The 22,547-nt window shown below is 39.0% G+C and overlaps 1 protein-coding gene across 1 annotated transcript in view; it reads right to left on the bottom strand.

Annotated features, from left to right (window-relative positions):
- gabbr1a (gamma-aminobutyric acid (GABA) B receptor, 1a) overlaps positions 1-22,547 on the bottom strand; it is a 123,948-nt gene that overhangs the window by 55,092 nt on the left and 46,309 nt on the right. The window contains exons 8-12 of the mRNA XM_087779176.1: positions 21,609-21,743; positions 10,900-11,070; positions 3,828-3,929; positions 2,656-2,721; positions 2,214-2,405 (exon numbers count right to left, since the gene is read on the bottom strand). Of these exons, the coding sequence (XP_087635302.1) occupies positions 2,214-2,405; positions 2,656-2,721; positions 3,828-3,929; positions 10,900-11,070; positions 21,609-21,743 (666 nt within the window). The remainder of the gene's footprint in view (positions 1-2,213; positions 2,406-2,655; positions 2,722-3,827; positions 3,930-10,899; positions 11,071-21,608; positions 21,744-22,547) is intronic.

Below are 22,547 nucleotides of genomic sequence, written 5' to 3'. Positions count from 1 at the left end.
CCCGAGCGTTATCGGCGAAGTTGCATCTCCGTCCTCACCTTTCCAGGTGCAGAGGGCGCCGCGGTTAATTATTTTGATTTAATCGGGTTTAATAACTCGTTCGAGGAACGCTTGCTTAGGTTGTGATCGACGCCGACTTGTGACTTGAATTCCCTAAATTTAAAGAGAATTGACATTCGTCAAATTGTGGATTAACGGAGCTTGCAAATCCAATCATGAAACTCCATTTCCCCCGTTTGTGCTTACAAGTCAAAACGCAGGTGTTCTCAATTTGATAGCATTGCATGCTCGCTTCAAACTTCACTGTTTTTCATCATTTACATTTTTGCAATTCGCGGTCGTTTATATAGAGTATTTATCTGGGAGGCGCACACATTTTGGGCATACTTGGATTATGTGACTGTGACCTTGAATACCTTGCCATAACGTTTTGTGTTTTATATACTTTTTTATGTGTTTTTTGTGCTTATGTTAAAATTAGAAAGCTGTCTTTACACATTAACTTCCACAAAGACTAGAAATCAGATGTAGTTTAATGTCACTCACGTTTTACTTGTAAGGAGAAAGTAGAAAGTTTACATGTTTGTCTGAAATCCTTTCTGAAGCAGAGAGCTGTTAGTTCGCTTCTTCTCAGTTTCACAAGACGTTAATTATCTGAATTCAAACTCGAAATGAGTTATTATCCTCAAGGTTGGGGTTAGCGTTGACTCGTTCAGAGACTACTCACTAGTCACTACTACTACACTACTGTCTCACACAAGTAGTGTTAAAAACATACAATCAATGCGAGAATGATATTGTACGTGGGTAAGTATATTTTATGCATTTATTTTAGCTCAGGATTTTCCCATCAGCTTTTCCGCGTATTTTAAGCACGTTTTTTCTTATACTGTTTCACCGTTCTGGTCTAACAACCATATCTATTGAGCAATATGACCCCCCCCACCTCCCTATAAACTGGTGCATTGTGGGGCAGCAGCGAAGATGATACACGCCGTAAATGTGTTTTCGATCCATCTCAAATCTGCCGGCGAGCAACCTTTCGTAGAGGACACAAAAGGCATCTAGTTTTCCTAAAGCAAAAAACGCATCAATTCAGCTCAGCGCAGCTTAGAAGGGGGATAAAGTTAACAAGAAAAAAACAGTCAAATCTCAATTTAATAGAAAAAATCTCAAAAAGGGATCACAATTAAACGCAACCTAGAACAAATCGTTCTTTACCTTCAATTTAACAAATCTTTTTTTGGTCAATGTAGTTTAAACTTGGGCGAAAGTCACGAAAAACTTCCACTCAATTTAAGAAATATTCGTTTTCCAATATTTGTAATAAACAGATTTTTAACATGAAAAAACAAAAAAATGATTGAAAACAAGAAAGAGTTTGTTTCGTTTCGACCACATACGGAGACTGGCATCAAATACAAGCTTATCAACTTTGAGGAAATTGTTGAAACATAGCGACAAGAACAAAATAAAATGATCGAAAGAGACACTTTTACGAGTCTCATGATGAAGTAAAAGTCCACATGAGACTCGTGGTAATCACCACATCGTATTAACCAACAGAGTGAGACGTGACTTGTTTTTCCCTCGCCATGGAAACTCTGAATGTTTTGACAAAAAATGTCAAGTTGTTCACAGTTGACATGGTAACAAGATTGCTAATAAACCTGCATTATACAAGAACTTGTCTTTGTTCAAAGAATGCTTTAAAACATTCACTGAAATACGCATAAGCAGTAACCATTTCATTTGTCACTAGTTCAAATTAACAACATTTATCTGAACTTGCAAAAGTCAACATTGCATCAACGCCTCAACAACCCTCTCAGTAACAGTGACCTGAACACTATTGCTTGTCCGCCCAGCCAAACAATAACAGCTGTCAATCCCTATGATATAGCAACATAAACCTATAATTTAAACACAGCATTGCAGCGACCAATCAACCGTTAATGGAGCAGTGTTGTAGAAAAAGGTATCATGGGAGTTCACTGTTTTGTTGACACCATAAGTAAGGTGGGTGAGGTAATGAGTGCCTCCCGCTAGGTTCCGATTATGTTAAAGTGTATTTAAAAAAAAAAAATCGCATGTTTTTATTAGAGTGAACACAGATAGAGCTTTCTTAATGGCAGCAACAATACATTCAAATATTCAGGACCATGTGCAAAAAGGACCGCTGTACTCGGAGTGATCAAAAACGGTGAACCCACCATGTTAGAGACGCCTCTGACGGTCTCTGGATTCAGCATGACGATCTCCGTGGTCACGTGACCCTCCACCGCCTCGGTCATGTTCTCCACGGTGCAGTTGATGGCCGGGTCCTTGATCTTGAACCAGTTGTCGGCGTACCATCCGATCAGGAACCACACATACTTCTTCCCGTACAGCTTCTCCTTGAACACCTGCGGCGGGGAGAGAATGCAGTCGGGCGGAGAAAGGGAAGATGGGCGGGCGGAAGAAAAAAAAAAGAAAAAAGCAGGAGAATGATAAATAGGCATGAGAAGAATTATTCCCTGAGATGAGTTGAACATTTTGTATCGCTGCCAAGGAGGGGAAACTCATTCTAACAGCTCATTAAATAGCTTAGATTCCGCTAACAGCCAGTCAAGTTTTGGACCCGTTGGGATTAATTGAGCAAAGAGAAGTACCAACCTCACAAAACACCTTCCTGGCTTCGGTCTCGTAAAAGAGCCCCACGATGATCCTTGCATCTTGGCGCTGTTCCCGAGGAAGAACACAAAATAACAAGTTCTTAAAAAAAGGGGTTAAAAGTCTAAGGAATTGGGGGTGTTTTCCTAAAACATTAGGGTAAAACATGCTATTAAGCTAACATAAGGAGGTCAGTTAGCGATTAGCATTGTATGAAAGAAAGGCCCAAAAACATTCTTTAATCTTCAAACTACCGTATTTTACGCACTATAAGGTGCACTTTAAAGCCTTTATTTTTCTCAAAACGGCAGTGCGCCTTATAATCCAGAGCGCCTTATATATGAACATTCCCTGGTGGGTGACTTGTTTACAAACACTTTCATGACTCGGCTCCGACTGAGCCGACACGGTGGGGGCGGGATTACGTCATTTAGTCATCACGGGGTGGGATTTATGATGGATGTCTATGGAGTGGGATTACTGCCAGCGGTTTGAGTGAGTGTGTCTATGGTTGTTGTAAACTCAAAATCACTCTGCTGTGCGTTCAACATGTCATACACGCGCGTTCTAGCCGTCATACATGCGCTCAACTTCACTGCTGCGCCATCAACATTTGTCTGCTCACAACACCAGTCTCACGCGCTGCCGCTTGAAGCCTTTTAAACATCATTTGAACATCGTTACCATGGGAGTGAACAGAGTTGTCAGAACGATTCATAAAGTTTGACTTTATCTGACTTTTTTTTTACATTCCCTTTAGCACAGCTTTATCTAGTGGATGCATAACGCAACCCTGGTCAAATGTTTGACCGTATATTTTATTCTATGCGCCTTATAATCCGGTGCTCCCTTTTTATGAAAACAGTTCTAAAATAGGCCATTCATTGAAGGTGCGCCTTATAATCCGGTGCGCATAATAGTGCGTAAAATACGGTAAGATATATTTTTAGTTTTATTGATACAACAAGACTAATATTCTATAAACTCAAAAGTTAATTTTATCAGTAGAACTCAACTGAAGTTCTGAAGGAAAAACCTATGCTGTACCATTGGCTCGGCCGTTGCTAATAAGCATGGAAATCGCATGCCGCTATGCTAATGCAACCATGTGCATCCGTGAGTCACGGGGGGGAAAGAACGAACCAACAGCTGAGGTGAATATTTAATCAAAGCACCTTAAGGTTCTTGACAGCGACAGCCGGGTCGGTGAGGAAACTCTGGCGAACGCTGATCTCAATGCCCGCCTCCTTCGTCCTCTGTTCCAGATCATCTAGAGTCTGGAAGATGAAAGGAAAGGACAGGTGGGGGAAAGTGGAAGAAGGGAAGAGAAGGCTTTAAACAGGCAGCAGGAAACGGGTAACGACACATTCGTGGAGCCTAAAAACATCATTACTTGGAGTTTCAGTTAGACCAAAATGCTTTAGTCTCACTTTCCAGTTTGTTACTAACAGCAAAGACTGATGAGTCGTAACCAAGCAGAATCATTGCTTGGATTGGATGAATACCCCAAAATCTAGGTTAGACAAAAACCTACATTAAAGTAGTTCAAGGGCTCTAATAGTAAATCCATTGATGTCTTTGATCGATTTCACCACCAGGTCAAAAGATTGTTGGGATTTGGAACTTTTCACAGAAGTAATATTTGTTTGGGCTTTTGTTTAGCTTTATAGCGATTGTTCACCCAATATTAAAACCTCACTCATTTTCTACTCACCCTCATGTCGAACCAAGGGTTGGGATTATTTTCAGAATAATACGCAATTTAATCGTTATAGTCATAAATGTATGTCGATTTGAATGTAGTGCGTGACGCTCAGTTATCTTCGTCCAAAAAGACAAACTTAAAAACATCCAAATACCTCCATACTAGTCGTTTGTAACACCCTTCTTGTATTGAAGCCTGGAGGTGAGGAATTGTTCCAAAAAAACTTAAATAAGTCTGTAAAGTACATTTGTATGCAGCAGAAGCTTCAGGTCTCTCAGCTCCAGTTACAAGTTGATCCTCTTTCAAACACATGCAAGTGTCTCTTGGATCTCCCGCTAATAAGTAGAAAGTTTGTCGAGGCTTCAATGCATAAGTACCGTGGAGGTATTTGGATGTTTTTTGAAGTTTGTCTTTTTGGACGAAGATGAAACTGAGCATGTATTTTCGCCTATAACTCTAAAAAGGAACGTATTCTGAAAATAATCCCAACCCTTGAGGGTTAGTAGAAAATGAGTGAAAGTTTGAATTTGGGTGAACTATCATTTTAATTAAGGTGTCATTCAAAGTTCAGCCCATAGTCATTTAAGAAATCCTTAGTTTGAGCTCAGGCTTCACAAGCAGTTCTGGACAAACTGAAATATGTTTTGTTCGGGAAGACGACCGGAGTTTCTCCGACGTGACTATTGTTAATGACCTCCGACCACCCATAGAGGGCGAACATCTTGTTACAGAGCAAGTATGAAACAGGCCTAAGATGGGGTTGTATATTAAATGCTCATAACATTTCGCTTTGTCTCGCCTGCAGTTAATACAAAACTCTGCAGCGAGAATTCTGACCCGCTCTAGTAGAAGAACTCACATTTCTCCGGTCCTTAAAACTCTTCACTGGCTTCCAGTTTCTTTCAGGATCAACTTTAAAATTCTGGTTCTTACTTTCAGAACTATTCATGGTCAGACTCCTCCTTACATCAGTGATCTGATCCCTTGAGCCTTACACCCCAGCTCGGGCTCTGAGGTCTGTGGATCAGAATCTACTGATGGTTCCACGCACACGGTTCAGGACCAGAGGAGAGAAATCTTTTCAGGCTGTTGCTCCTAAGCTTTGGAACGATCTTCCTCTCTCTTTGCGCTTGATGGATCTACTGACTCCTTTAAGAAACATCTTAAGACATTTTATATTTGTTCAGGCTTTTCCTTGATTTTCTGGAACTCCTGTTGTGTTCTCAGTATTATCTTGACCTTTAAAGTATATACTTTATTGAATATTGTTTTGATTGTTTAAGCGCTTTGTGACCCTGGTCTGGAATAGCACTATATAAATACAAATTACTTTCTTACTTACTTACTTTTGCCAGTATTTAATTGCGACACCCTGAAGGACCGACCATAATACCTTGCATTTAACTGTGTTTCCATAAAGGTTGGAGATCCTGCAATACAACATTTCTAAGCCATTCTTTTGCTGCCATGTTGTATTAATTATAGACGAAACTCTTGGGTGTATAACCCGGTAACAAATGTATCTTAGGCAGTGTCGAACACAAAAGAAATAAAGTCGAGGCGAGCGGCAACACAAACCCGATCGTTAACCATCCATCACTACAACCAGTTTCATCACGTTGACTTTGTTTGTCTGGGCGAGACATGTGGTCCGATCGATACGGGCCATTATACTTATAAATGACATCACGTTGGTTCGATCAATAACTGTTTAATGACGGCCTAGTTTTTCATCCACCGGCCGACATGCAGGATTGTAAATAGAGAAGGTGGCTTCGTGGCCATTTCTTCATTTTACTCGCGTGTCAGGAAGTATTGATCACATTACACGAGATGCCTCTTGTATCTTCAGTGTAACATCTATTTATTTTTTTTGGAATATGTGTCCACGAGTCCACGTATCTGGCCGGAACCCGAGGGGATCCTCGATGCCAATCTCAAAGATCACGGCGAGGTAGCCAATATCTCTGGACTGGTGAGCGTAGACAGCGTCGCACCTCATTAACAGAAGCCGCTGCCAGTTTCGTCAATGACTGTGTTGTGGGGGAGAAACATTCGGTGTGTTCAATACACTCATTAAAACAATTCATCAAATGAAAGCCATCAGTGGCTGCATGTGTCGCCGCGTTTAATAATTAAGTGCTCGTGGACGACCAGTCGTCGAGGAGGAATCGAAAGGACGCTCAGTTGTTTTTAATTGTATAGTTATCACTGAAAACATGATCAAGCTTTAGGAAAATAAGTGCAGTGAAATGAAAATGATTTTTGAGATAAGATGATTTGTTTTTTTAAAGGGAATGATAATCAGAAAAAGCAAATTATAAATTACATTTTCAAAGGTGTCAAAAGAGTGCAAAAAAAAGAACTAAAAAATACCAAATAAAAATGCGAAGAAATGGTTGTATTTTTTAAATTGCATAAAATAAAATGTGCATTCACCATTTTTAATCTGAGAAAGCAAATTATCTTTTAAACAAAAATAACACCCTTTTTAGAAATGTTTAGAACTAAAGGAAAATAAGCCTGGTACATGGATCTAAATGTTAAAAAAGGCTAAAAAAAAATGGGGCTATGAATCGACAGGCCAAGCCCAGTCAACACAAATTATTGTAGGAAAATGTGGAAAAAATATGGAAAGAAAAAACAAACAAACAAAACTACACTCTAAAAGAACCAAATTTCCTCATACTTTAAATAATGAAATGGGGAAAATAGGAAGAATAGCACAAATACATATGGAGGAACATTAAAAATCACAAAAACATGCATTTTTTTCTTAGCACAGGCTTAAACGGTGGCAGCGCATCTTTGGAAATTATATTTCTTACGAAATGAAAGTGTAAACTGAGCTGAAAGTAGGGCTTTCAAAAGTATCTCAACTGAAAATACTCAAATGTTTTATCCAGATACAATATTCAATTTTATAAAAGTATCAATACCAAATACTTTTGCATGTGTAGCTGCTAAGAATGCAGCCTTTTTAATACAGTTCTAACTATTGTATTTATTTATTTATTGCACTCTCAGACCTTTTTACACAACTTGTGTATTATGTTATACATTTTTAAAAGGGTGGTGCTTTTAATTGCTGCAAGTTGCTATTTTTGCATTTATCTTTATATATCTGTCTTTTTATATATTGAATATTTGCTGATCAGTATCAAGTTGAAAACATTAGTACTGGCATCCCTGCCATTAAACACGAGACGACTTCGAGAATAGACACGTTTTTCCTCGAGTCGCACATTCTATAAATATCGTCATTTAGTTGGAGAAACTATTTTCATGGTTTGCTGGTTAACAGCTCGTACGATGATTAGAACCACTTCGACATATGTTTGCAGATAATTGCTTAAGACCACGAGAATGTCGCAGACGTCGAAAAGCAGACGATACTGAAAAGGGAAGGAAGAAGTAGCTGGAGTTGCTTGGAAACCGTCCTGATATTGATCAGATCGAGAGATTAGGGGATACTTTTTATATCTACACTTCAGATGATATAAAGCAGCCCAGCAGCACCTTCGGGACTTAAAACAGCTTCTCTGTTCATAATCTGTAGAAGTGAGGTTTGATTCATGGCTTTCGAGCTGAAGAACCCTGCAGGGTTTTAGTCACGTGGTCACGGAGAAATGAAGTTACGATATTGGACATGCTTCCTTCAGTCAAGACCGTGACTGTTTTTTTATTTTTTATTCTCTCCATGGACAGAATAAGAATTTGATTTTAAAGGCAATGTTGTGCTGGTCGGCAGGTTCACAACACTTTTCCTGGATTCACGAAGCAAAACACAACAGTTTTCTTTTCTCCTCAGTTGCTTCACTGTCACTTCCGATAGCTTCAATTGCTCCACACACACACACACACACACACACACACACACACACACACACACACACACACACACACACACTCACGCGGCTACATTTAATGGTTTATTGCTCCATTCATAACCACTCCACTCTGAGTGACATTTTTCATTATGTGGCCTCTTTCCAACGAACAAATGTGAATTATTGAGCAGCACTGATTTTCCAAATCATGACACAACGTTATATGAGGAATATATTCTCTCCCGTTGAAAATCTTGCTGATTTAATTTACGATGTGTTATCCCCGCGCCGCCGCTAATTAGGGCCGACAAGACAGTTCGCCGGCAAAAAAAACAAACGCCGTTGATGGTTTAAGCGTGAGAAGTTTTTTGACTGGTGTTGTTGAACGGCTTTTCTATTGTGCCAGGAAGTACACAACTGGATGGTTCGTTTGTATAGTCATAGTATCTTTGACAAGAGGTTGGACAAACATTGACCCTCATATAACAAGTATGCGAAGCTATAGCTTTGTTGTGCTAATGGCTACATTTAAGAAAATATGGTTGCGCAAATTTAATGTCATTAACTGGTAGCAATTCATTCAAGTATTTCCAACTATTTTGAGCAATCTGGGATGCTTTTTGTTGCACTACCAGATCACTTTCATTGAACTCAAATCTTTGAGCCTTTGTCTTAGTCACGGGCCGAATAAAACGTATGTTTACTTTATAGGAATATGTAGTTTTGTCTTTTCTTTCTTCGTGGCTCATTTTCATCTTAATTATCTCTGTTTTTGTCCTTCTTTGACAAACAATTTACTTTCTTTCAACATTGGTTTTACTTTAATTAGAAGGCTCTGTATAATTTGTACAATCTGTTCCTTGTACTATCTTTAAAACTGACCTCTTTATTGGTCACTATATCAAAATGACTGCCTTCTACCTTTTTTTCCCCAGCAAACCACCCGTTGGGCCGCATTAAATGCCTTGCCAGGCCATGACAAAGCAGAAACTGTGTGTAAAACTACAGCTAAAGATTTATACTCTGCCAAATCCCGACCACTAAGAAACTACTTGCGAAGCATTTTTTTTTAACGTTATATAAGAACTTTTGGGTTTTTTTGCCCAATGTATATATAGCTTATACAGTTAGGTCTTCTAATATTCAGGGTCTAGACAAACTTTAAAATTTAAATAGGACAAAGCACTCAATGGTTCCAGGGCTGCTCAAAGTTAGTAAAAAAAAAAAAAAAGTTGACGGTACGATGATATTTCTCCACTAACTGGCCGTGACTGTGAGTTTTTTTTAAGAGTCATATCTCATTGAAAAACAAAAACAAGTGACTAAAAATGACTCAAATATTGTATTTTATTAAAACAACATTTGCTCCTAATAAAGTTTTTATCCTAATGAGGACTTCTTGATGTGGGGATTCTTCATATAATCAGGGTTCTCGGTTTTCTTTGTGTGTCTATTACATGTGAAGAAAAACTGAAAATAAAGCTGACCTTGACCTTGACCTTGGTTGCCTTGTATTCGGGTCAATACGGTCCATCTAATTGGGTTAACAAATTTATCTGAACATATTTAATGTATGAAATTATTTTACATGTTTTCCTCTTTTATTATATTTTAAATTACATTTTAAAAATAACATGTTTTATTTATAATATGAAAACCTGTTATAGTTGCATTTCATCACACGAACCTTGTCAAAATTGGTGCTGTGTTTGTGAAAATGTGTTATTTGGAAAAAAAAAAACAACCCTCAAAATAGTGATGAAGCTTCATGAAGCAGTGTCATTATTTTCAGAGTCCACTAGATGGCGGTGTCTGAACTATTTTCCTATTAACCGTTCTAATGAAACATCAATTTTTTTATTGATGGCGCCACCTACTGACCTCTTAACAACATGACAAAATTGCCCATCACTACCTCAAACATCAGGACAAAAAGTGTGATCAACAACATAGGCTATAAACCATGTACAGCAAATCCAATAAGAATAGAAAAAATACCAACTTTTAAATAAATGTGATTATTAAACGTTGGTAATCATCTATAAATGATGAATTGGCTATTGATACTATATTAATTGTATTTTTTTTATTCACTTTATCATTGTTCAATGGACACTTCAGTGTACTTGTTTTTTTTCTTATTGTATAAATACCAAATAGTTTTAGCTTTTGGTGTTACATTATTTAAGCTATTTGTTGTTTGTTCTAGCAGTTATGGATAAGAAATAAAAAAAAAATAATACATGGAAATTGATAGGAATCCATTGGTGGTGGTTCAAAGAAAAAAAGACAGTACAATTGATGGACTTGTACTTGTTAAGGGGGGTCAGTTATAGACAAAATATTTTATCCTGGACAGTTTTTTAAATGTTTGCCGATTGTGTGATTGATTTTGAAACCTCTATGTAAGTGAAAGTTGTTTTTAAGCAATGAATACTGTAACATCTACGAACAAATTGATAGATTGTTGTTCATACAATTATTTAAAGATACATGAATAAACCAATTGTAAAAAAAACTTCTAGGTCTTCTAGGTTTGCTCAAGCGTGTGTGTGTGTGTGTGTTAGAAGGAAACCATGAATCAGCGCCATCGATAAAGCGGGAAAACAAAGCCATCATGATCAATCTAGCCACTGGCTTTACCTGACAATAAATAGATAAACCGGTTAAGTTGGCGCTAATTAAAAGAGAAAAACGCTGATTTGTACTGACCGAGGTGAAGACTTCCGTGGTCTGCTGGATGGTGGCGATGCGGGTCCACTTCCACTTCTGGAAGAGCCGCACGCGGGTGGGATTGTGGAGGGTCGCCGACGGATGCGTCCGGAAGAACGTGGGGAATCGCTGGCGGTTGGAAAGGGCCGGGGAGCTGGAGCCGTACGAAAGCTGTGGGTTGACAGAAAGTGTTGAGTAAAATATTTAAAAACCTAGAAGATGCAAAGGTTTTGATGGACAGAAGCAGAACATGATACTTGGTAAAATAAATACTTCTAAAGGTCCCATCAGTTGTAAATAGACTTCAATGGAAATGTATTCAAATTAGGACTCTTTTTGCTTTCTCCTCTGTACATGGTGCTTCTTTGATGGCGACTGGTTCAAACAGCAAACGCCAGCTTAGGAAGAAACCCAAGAGACCACGAACGGTGCCCACTGTCTCTCTTCTGTCCGCCACGGCCCCCTTTTTTTTTCTTATTCCCACCGACTCTTGACGGGTGTCAGCGAAGCGAGTGCTATCACTTTAAAGCATCATCCTTGAATAACCCACACACACAAAGAAAAAAAAACGGTCTCAATAACAGCGTTGCTAACATCCTCCCGCCGTCATTTGTTTTAATTTCTCACAATATAATTGGAATTTCCAGGCAGTTTTCCAGGAGAGAAACGACCGCGATGCGGGCAGAATACTGATGTTAGCGAAAGCTGGTCCAAGCGCGATAACTTAAGATGCAATTTCTACACAAGCATTCCCCTTTTTGAAATGAGAAACCTGGCGTTTAGGAAACCATTATCCAGACCTTTACCGCCTTCTCCTGGAGCTCTCGTCTCAGCCTCATCTCCTATACTTATATATATATATATAGGCCGAGACGAAAAAACTGCGGACGTTTTCGCAAGCTGAGCGTGAGGAGGCGCTTGATGATGGATGTCAAATGTCATGTAGAATGTGGACTTTGCTTCACTAACGCATGCCGGGGTGAGCGCGGGGGAGACGCAGGCATCAATAAAGAGGCAGGCAGGATGTATAAGAAGTGACAGGTCTCAGGCTCGTCGCTGAAACAAATCCTACTATAGCCACCGAGCGCTAACAGGCACACGGCTAATGAGGAGAAGCTGAAGACAGATGCCGATGGTGGCCAGGTTTGAAGGCGCGCTTTCCTCAAACAAAAAGGCCTGATGTACATTTTTTAGAGGTGTGTATTGTCAAGATGCCGCAGTAACAAGGATATATTTGTAGTATTGTCGAGTACATGACGCTGGTGTTGCAGAATTTACAGACCACATGACTCCCGACACAATTTTAACTGCTTTTATTTGTTTTGAAACCAAAATATGTCCAACCATTAGCTTTAAAAGCCAAGAGTTGACTGTATCCTCTCATCCTCAGTCATCACTGGGATCTCGCAGGATTTCATTGTTCCTTTAGCGGTGGAGGACGTAATGACTAGGAATGTGTATTCTCAAGGATCAGGCTATAAGATGTGCATCACGATACAGGGGCAACAATACGATATATTGCGATACTGTAGTAACTAGAATATGTTTGTAGTATTGTCGAGTACTTGTCTCTGGTGTTGCAGAATTTATAGACCACATGACTCTCGACAAAGTCATAATGGTTTTATTTGTTTTGAAATCAAAATATGTCCAAACATCAGCTTTAAAAGCCAAGAGTTGACTGTATCCTCTCGTCCTCAGTCATCACTGGGATCTCGCAGGATTTCATTGTTCCTTTTGCTGCGCAGGACGTTATGACTAGGAATGTGTATTCTCAAGAATCTGGCGATACGATGTGTATCACAATACAGGGGCAAAAATACGATATATAGCGATACTGTAGGAACAACGATAGTGTAGTATTATCGAGTACTTGACTCTGGTGTTGCAGAATTTACAGACCACATGACTCTTGTTAAGACGTAACTGTTTTAATTTGTTTTGAAAGCACAATATGTCTAAAAATCAGCTTTAAAAACTGCTGTATCCTCTCGTCCTCAGTCATCACCGGTATCAGTCAGGATTTTATTCTTCCTCTAGCTAACGGATACTGCGTTCCAGTGTTTTTAATGCGATATTTATATATGAACCATAAAATAACCACCATCATAGTAAAAAACACAAGTATCGATACACATTTCTGTGTATCTTTAATCCAACATGTTTGTGTTGCACAACACAAATCCTTTTTTCATTAGGAACTCAAAGACAAATATTATTGCAGTATTTAAACCAATGTTCTGAAAGTATCTCAGTATGGAGTCTCAGTGGTACATGTTCTACTCTTATCTGTCAAAGACGCACCTGCTCCGTTTCCCAAAAGCACCTTTCAAGCCTGTCATTCAAGTCTGTTAATCCACCTGCGTTGCACGAGTCGTCTTCTGGACTTTTTGAGGAATTAATTCAAAAAGCGTTGCAGGAGTTCTTTCATAACGACACAATTTAGCAGCCGGAGCCGGGAAACATTTAGCAACGTCAATTTTAGAAAGTATAATTTCAATAAAAAAGGGATAAAAAAGAGAGAATCAATTGTTTTTGGATAATTATTGAGATGTTTAATTCTGAACATGATAGTCGACTTTTCTATTAAACTGTTAAACTCAATCGAACAAGGGGCCGAAATCCTTCAGTTATGGGCGAAAAAAAAGAAGTATGTTTTCCAAACTGTCGGTAACGTTATATATGACCACGCCCACTCTGCAGTGATCAAGGTTTGTCAAGGTTTGTCACCATGCGTCATCAATCCAGGAAGTCTCCACCTCCTAGGGACTCGTTGTAGTATCAAAGCAGGGCGCGATTACAGCTGTCTGGAGGAGGAGTGAAGTCACTAACCTCGTCGTAACCTCTCGTTCGCCCAGATTTCAGACGGGGGAGAACTTTATAAAGTTCAAAACATGGTTGTGATGAGATACTTACGTGTTGGAGAGGCAGACTTCAACATTTGAAACATGTTAGGAAGTCAGTAAAGCTGTTGAGTGATATTAAAGGTTGAATAAAAGTCAGATTGAGGAATTGACATGAAATATATATCTTTAAAAAATAAACATTCCCCATAAAAGTGTGGTCGTTCTTCTTCAAAATGTTGTGAGTGAACTACATTTTTAATTTAAAAGTCCAACCTCTGCTCAGAATATTCTCTGCAAAACTTTAAACTTTTTATTTTGGTTCTTTGAAAATGGTAGTATAGTTTGATTGACATACCCATAATTTTAAAGAGGCTACTTTAATAAAAATTGGAAAGCATTTTAACAATTGTGTACATTCCATAAAAACACAACTTTTATTTCAGATTAGCCTTAAAAGAAAAACTGGCAAAACTTTGGTCTAAATAGAATTCTTAGAAGAAGATAAATAATAGTGATGGGCTGATGAAGCTTCATGAAACAGTGGTCAGTAGGTGGCGCTCTTGGGAGGTTTTAATAAAATAGTTGCTCAAAACCAAAGGTTATTCGTCCCACTCTGCCGTCTAATGGGCTGTAAAATTGAGGACAAAACGTTGTGTGAAGCTTCATTAACCGATCATCAGCGAAAAGCAAGAAAGAATACTGTAAAAGAAAAAAAAACAGAAGAGAAGATAATTGGCGCAAATGGAGGAACACGGTGATGCAAAGAGGGTTTTAAACAACAACCAGTGAGTCACATCATGACTTGCTGGTCTATTACCGTTTCTGAGGACCTTATAATTACGCCACTTTAAACGCTTTATATCGAGACATAAAAATTCATGTCAACGACTCAAGCGATTTTTTTTTACGAGATTCAGTCGTTTGTTTAACGTGAAATATTTACAAGGAACCCGTGTGTATCATCTACGAGACGTAATGACGGGTTATGAGAGGATGAGCGAAGCTGCCGCGACAGAAACAGGCCAAAATGCAGCAGCAAGCAGACAGACTGCAACAGATGAAGCTCCACGTGAAGTTTCTGCAGAGCTCAGAGCATATCTATGTATTCACCATCCCTCTGTTTCAACCCAGGCCTCGTTGTTGCAGATCAATGGCTTACAGGGCTTTTTTAGAAAGAGGAGGGAGAAAAAAATGGTTTTGAATTATCACTGAGGGATATATAGTGATACTGTACTAACAAGGATAGTGTAGTATTATCTAGTACTTGACTCTGGTGTTGCAGAATTTACAGACCACATGACCCTTGTTAAGGCGTAACTGTTTTGATTTGTTTTGAAAACACAATATGTCTAAAAATCAGCTTTAAAAACTGCTGTATCCTCTCGTCCTCAGTCATCACCGGTATCATGTCGTTCTTCCTCTAGCTAATGAATGCTGCTTTCCAGTGTATTTTATGCTATATTTATATATGAACAATAAAAGAAGTACCATCATAGATACAGTATCGTAAAATAAAATATAATATATAAGTATAGTAAGTAAATATATAAGTATAAGTATAGTACATATAAGTATAAGTAAGTTTCTGCAGAGCTCAGAGCATATCTATGTATTCACAATCCCTCTGTTTCAACCGAGGCCTCGTTGTTGCAGATCAATGCCGGCTTACAGGGCTTTTTTAGAAAGAGGAGGGAGAAAAAAATGGTTTTGAATTATCAGTGAGGGATATATAGTGATACTGTAGGAACAAGGATAGTGTAGTATTATCTAGTACTTGACTCTGGTGTTGCAGAATTTACAGACCACATGACCCTTGTTAAGGCGTAACTGTTTTGATTTGTTTTTAAAACACAATATGTCTAAAAATCAGCTTTAAAAACTGCTGTATCCTCTCGTCCTCAGTCATCACCGGTATCATGTCATTCTTCCTCTAGCTAATGAATGCTGCTTTCCAGTGTATTTTATGCAATATTTATAAATGAACAATAAAATAAGTACCATCATAGATACAGTATCGTAAAATAAAATATAATATATAAGTATAGTAAGTAAATATATAAGTATAAGTATAGTACATATAAGTATAAGTAAGTTTCTGTAGAGCTCAGAGCATATCTGTATTCACAATCCCTCTGTTTCAACCCAGGCCTCGTTGTTGCAGATCAATGCCGGCTTACAGGGCTTTTTTAGAAAGAGGAGGGAGAAAAAAATGGTTTTGAATTATCAGTGAGGGATATATAGTGATACTGTAGGAACAAGGATAGTGTAGTATTATCTAGTACTTGACTCTGGTGTTGCAGAATTTACAGACCACATGACCCTTGTTAAGGCGTAACTGTTTTCATTTGTTTTGAAAACACAATATGTCTAAAAATCAGCTTTAAAAACTGCTGTATCCTCTCGTCCTCAGTCATCACCAGGTATCAGGCAGGATGTCATTCTTCCTCTAGCTAATGAATGCTGCTTTCCAGTGTATTTTATGCAATATTTATATATGAACAATAAAATAAGTACCATCATAGATACAGTATCGTAAAATAAAATCGAATATATAAGTATAGTAAGTAAATATATAAGTATAAGTATAGTAAATATAAGTATAAGTAAGTTTCTGCAGAGCTCAGAGCATATCTATGTATTCACCATCCCTATGTTTCAACCGAGGCCTCGTTGTTGCAGATCAATGCCGGCTTACAGGGCTTTTTTAAGAAAGAGGGGAGGAAAAAAAAAGGTTTTGAATTATCAGTGAGGAAGTAGAAGCTGATCAAGATCCCTGTTGCGATTAGAGAGTCCAGAAACTGGAACTTGCCTCGTCGCCCCAGTTCTGTGAAGAGGAGTCTCCTGCGGGGCATGCAGGGATGAACGACTGTAGCGGATATGAGGTTGTGCCAGCATAGTAAAGAGGAAACACAACCCTTTGTGTTTGCGAGAGAAGATAAGAGTTGGCAAAGAAGAGAGAGCGATGGCCGGCTCTAGGCGACGACGGAGAAAAAAATAAAACCAAAAAGGCAAAAGTCAGAAACAGGAAGAGAGTTTTTAATGACGGAGAAAAAGAACTGCTTGTTCTTCATGACTAATCTCAAGATGATCGTGAGACAAAAAAGAACAGTGACAACGGATTTTTTTTTAGGAAAAATTAAATCAAAAGATGTTTTTGTTTTTTTTATTTCCCAAATCCCATCCGTGACAGACACGTCGTGAGGCAGACGGCGAGGCTGTATTTTTGTTGGCAAGCAGGTGTCAATAAAGCTTTGTGAAAAATGCCTCGCCTAAGTGATTAAAGGTGCATCGTGGGAATCGATGGAGCGGCTTCGACGTCAAGGACGCATCATGTCGGTATTATCCCGATCTGTAGTGCTTCACATTAGATACAAAGGCCATTGAAGAGAGTGAAGACTATGTTTCATCTCATTTCCACCTTGAAATTGAAAAGAATTGAGTACATTTTTAAAAGATTAAGATTATAAAAATATTTTATAAACAAAACCTGCATAGAAATGATCATATAATGTTTCACTTATCATCGCATATGAGGTGCCATCCCTCTTAACAACCCTCTCTAATGACCTGAACAGCTCCCATAATGCTTTGCCGCCCAGTCAACCAGTCACAGCTGACTATCATTTCTGCATTGCACTTTTGATCACTCTTTTGTTCACATTTTTAATTATTACCGGGATTCCAAAATCCTTGTTACTTCCTGTACCATCATTCAGCTCGATTGGTTGAAGGTTCGACAGCCAATGTCGGCTGATTTTTTGTTTTTTATAAGAGGCTATTTTTATTCCTACACAATGATGAACAGATATAAGTTATGTTATTACAGTTTTTTTAAATACCAATGATGTGTGGATTTGGTACGGACTAGATGAATCACAACGTCTTTTACATTTTTTGTGGCTCTTTCATTTCAATGGTGCCTTCAGTGACAATGGGATCACTTTGGTGCGTCGATATTTTAAAACTAAACGTGAAATATTAAAAAAAAGTTACTTTCTCTAGTAATTAGTTACTTTGAGAAAAAAATGTCGATACACTTATATTTTTCTGAATACTTTATCGATGATGGTAGTTCTTTTATGGTTTATATATAAATATTAAAAAGTAGTTTATTAGTATTAATAGTAATAATAGTAAACAATATGCTGGAAAGCACTAGTTGTTATCAAAAGGAACAATGAAATCCTGACTGATACCGGTAACGACTGAGGATGAGAGGATACAGTAGTTTTTAAAGCTGATGTTTGGACATATTTTGGTTTCAAAACAAATGAAAGCAGTTACGACTTTGTCAAGAGAGAGAGAGAATGCTAGAGACAGGTACTCGACAATACTATAAATATATCCTTGTTCCTTAATTATCGTAATATATCGTATTTTTGCCCCTGTATCGCGATACACATAGTATAGCCAGATTCTTGAGAGTACATATGCCTAGTCATTACGTCCTCCGTCGCTAAAGGAACAATGAAATCCTGCGAGATCCCAGTGATGACTGAGGATGAGAGGATACAGTCGACTCATGGCTTTTAAAGCTGATGTTTGGACATATTTTTTCAAAGAAGTAACTAGTAATGTAACTTAATTTAATTAAACTTAAGTTTAATTTTAAAGGTTACTTATCCAAGAATTAGTTTAATATCGTGGTGAAATTGAAATGCAGTATTATAAAGCTTAAACAAGTAGTATCGTGTGCAGAAGAAAATCTTCTGAACAGCGATGCCGCCACAAGATAGATTATATTTTATAAAACGTGTAATTCCTCAACGGTTTTCACAGTTTCCAAGTCCCTTGATACGATTTCAGAATTTGCAATGATCTCCTTCCAAACAAACGAGTGCTAAGAAAAGGATCTTGCGAGGGGGAACATCAATATCAACAGGCTTCAAACCAAGTATTTGCTCTGCAATTTCAGGCCCCAGTGTGGATAATTCAATAGTAAACAATGAGTATTTTTTTTGTTCAAAAAAGGGGAGAACGCTGCCAAAAAACGTTTTACCGGATTGGAAACCATCTTCGGTAAAGTTGATTAAAACCTGATCCCTTCCTGAACGAGATCCCGGCTTCCCTCCGAACTCACGTGCAATTTGAGTCAATCTAATGGAGCTTTATGTCGGGCCGGGTCAGGGAAGACAAGCTCGGCGCAGAGCGCCACCTACATTAGCTGATTAAAATCCAGTCCACATCAGCTGACGGGTCAACGGCATGCTTGGACTCAATTTCCATTTGGAGCGCCGTATTTAAACAACCCCCCCCCCCCCACCCACCACCACCACCACCACCACCACTCACTTTTTATGTGTGCCGCATTACAACCCACCTCGATTCCAGCTCTTCTGGGAATATCCTTGACTTCAGCCAAACTGCCTGAATTTAATTTACTGGAAGGCAATGAAAGTGTTTTTTTTTTCTCCCAACTTAACGATCTTGACTGGCATCATTTCGGTGTCAAACCAAAGTTTTTTTTCCCGCAAGGTGTAATGATTTGTAGCGATTCCCTAAAGCAATTTATTTCATGAGCACTATTCCGATTGGATTAGTTTTTTATCTAGGGACGGAGGTTTTTAGTCCCACCAGAACTCACGGTGTCGGGAAACGTTTACGGTGTGACGTCAGTTTACGGTTCTGGGAAAAAAATGAGCACAGACCAAAAAGAATTAAATTTGAATAATTGTGCAGTAATGGTGAGTTCTAAACCAAAAGGGAACAGCGCTAAATTTTTTATCCTCCATTAGAATCTGTATCCTGAATCCGGGGAAGCCAATATTTGCGGGTAAACTCAAGTTAACATGACGTTTCCCCGCGTATAACAATCACTTTAAATTCTATATTAAGTTTACATTCACAAATGACACGATGCTGATTGTTTTTATTCTCAAATACAAATGCTAAGTGTGTATCATTTTCAAATCTATCCTACTAAAAACATTGTGTCTTGTGACCTGAAATGACAGATTAATACCAATGTAAATATATTTCCGCTACTTACACTTGTTTGTTATACATCGCAGGCGACTGTAATTATTCTAATCAATTTGCTTTTTTCTATTAAGGATAAGGTACGGATACCAACAAGGATAAAAAGCCGTCACAACATCTACATTGAAGTGACAAAGATTAACCAGTAAGAAATACTAACATACTCTTGTACTGACATTACCTGTAACGCTTTCTTATGTCCGATTAGCACGGGATAAGTATTACCTGGGGACCTCTGGTAATTTGTAATAATTACGGAGAATGTCTGACTTTTAATCCCGAATGTCTGACTTTTAATCCCGAATATATCATGTCACTGTAACGGACTTCTAGGCACTCGCCATTTTGTTAATATTTACTTCCACTGTTTTATTTTGAAGAGGTTGAAAAAGAGTTTGTTGTTGTTAAGGGGGGGGTGTTCCACATGAGGAAAGTAAAGAAGGCGTGCGCGCTGCACAGCTACAAACTAAGTTCCAGCCTCGTTGTTTCCCACACGAATACACTCGGTTACACTACTGTAACAGACTGTGGCTCTTCTGTAAGAATAATGTTGGGGAAAATTTATGTGCAGGGCAGCGCTCTCACTGTTGAGCGTCTGCACAATTTGAGAAACGAAAGAAAACAAACGGTTGTCCACTTTATCTTTTCTAAACGATGAACGCTTGGTAAAACTGACTTTCTCTTTCAGTAATAGCGCTCCTTTTTACATCTGTATCTCTAGGTAATGTCAGTAAAAAGGACTATTTTGCAGACGTCGCTTATTCCGTGTGAATGCACTTAAAATAACACAGAGGAGGGGGGGTAATTCACAAAACACCGAGGTCCCCAGGTAATACTTGTTTGCGAATAGGGCTTTAAACAGCTTCTAAAACACAAGTGGTTCCATTTCATACAAGGATGGTTGTAAGTAAGGTAGTAATGACAAAGCTTCACAAATAATTGTTCTCAAAATACAGCCCACTAGATGGCACCCTTTGAGCAACTTTTTATGAAACCTCCTTCAAGCCAAGATTGCCACCTGTTGAGCTTGGAAAATAAGGACATTGTTTCATGAAGCTTCTTCACTAACGTCATTGCGTCATCACAGGGTTGGATTAACGACACCCGTCACATCATGGGCGGACGACTATGGAGTAAGATTACTGCCACCGTTTGAGCGAGTGTGTCTTGGTTGGTGTACAGTCAAAACCTTTTCTTTTGCGCAAAATCACCGCTGCGCACACAACCAGTCATACCTGTGCGTTCAACATGTCATACACGCGCACTCTAGCTGTCATACACGCGCTCAACTTCACTGCTGCTCACTCAACATTTGTCTGCTCACAACATCAGTCTCACGCACTGCTGCTTGAAGCCTTTTAAACATCCTTTGAACATCGTTACCATGGGAGTGAACGGAGTTGTCAGAAAGCTAAATAAAGTTTGACTTGATCTGACTGTTTTGTTGACATTCCTTTTACCACAGCTTTATCTAGTGGATACATCACGCAACCCCAGTCAAACACTTGACTGTATCTTTCATTCTAAACGCCTTATAATCCGGTGCGCCCTATTTATGATAACAGTTCTAAATTCTAGGCCATTTATTGAAGGTGCCTTATAATCCGATGCGCCTAATAGTGGAAAATACGGTACTTGAATTCAGAACAACTACAATTTGAAGGCGCAGAACTTACAAAATACACACAAAAACACATGATAGGATTAGTAAATGTAGAGTTACGCGGCTCATTGAGCAAAGTCACGGGTCATCAGCGAATAGAGTGATTTCACGGGATAAAATGAATCTGTGATGTAACAAGTGAACCACGATATGATGAGGGATCACCGTAGTGTGGTTTACGCATAAAAGTCGCGATAAAAATGAAGTCAAAGGTCACCTACCACTATGAGATTCCACATCCGCGCTGCCTCCGCCACCAGCGTGGAGACGCCACTGCAGCCCGGCATCAGGACGATCTTGATGGGTTCGGTGTAGAGAAGGTCATAAAGCAACTTGGTGGCCTCTCCAGGGTCGCACTGGAAAAAAAAAAGAGAAAATGAGAAAGTGCTTAATGGTACCTCGGGTAAAACAGATGAATGGGAGGCTCGCTGATAAGGAAGACAAACGAATTGAGGCCCCGGAGAAAGTGAAAAAAGTTTGGAGGCTGAACTGGAGAAATGAGGCGGGAATGATACAGCGATGGAAACGGATGAAATTGAAGTTGAGTCAAACAACTTTGGGTTCCCTGGGAGATAAAGGTGATGGCGAAGTGGAAACAGAAAAGCGATAGATAACAAAAATAACAAAAAGAAAATGACGGGAAGAATCCCAATAGTTCAGAGAAGAATGAGGAAAAGATATAAGAGAAAGAAAATGAAAAATCCGGAAGATAGGGAACAAGGTTGAATGATTGTATTTTCCCCGCTGAGGGATCGGCTAACAAGGACCGAAGAAAACAACAAGTGGAAGTGAGGGAGAGGAACCGATCCACTCAGCGTCAGCAGGTTTTGGCCACGGATCCGCATTAGATGGCGAAAAAACAGAAGCGATGCGGACAAACCGCGACCGCCGGGCTATCACAAACCATTACAAGCCGACGGTGAAGTCATTTGGCATACGTCTGACCGGGGCCCGGAGACGCCGCCACGCTTCATCACGGTTCTGTCACACAGATTAGCCACAAACAATCTCACGAGAAAGTGACCCGACAACGAGTCCTAACGTGAAAATGTAAAAAAAAAAGAAACCCTCAGACGTCTTGTGGAAGCAACGGCCGCTCCCCTAATTGTGGTGTTTGTCTCGATAGCAGTGTTGTCTCGGGGCGTCCTGCCCTGTGATTT

The sequence above is a fragment of the Callionymus lyra genome, chromosome 17 (assembly GCF_982586985.1).
Source record: "Callionymus lyra chromosome 17, fCalLyr1.hap1.1, whole genome shotgun sequence".
Classification (NCBI taxonomy): domain Eukaryota; kingdom Metazoa; phylum Chordata; class Actinopteri; order Syngnathiformes; family Callionymidae; genus Callionymus; species Callionymus lyra.
This window is presented reverse-complemented; position numbering and strand designations above follow the sequence as displayed.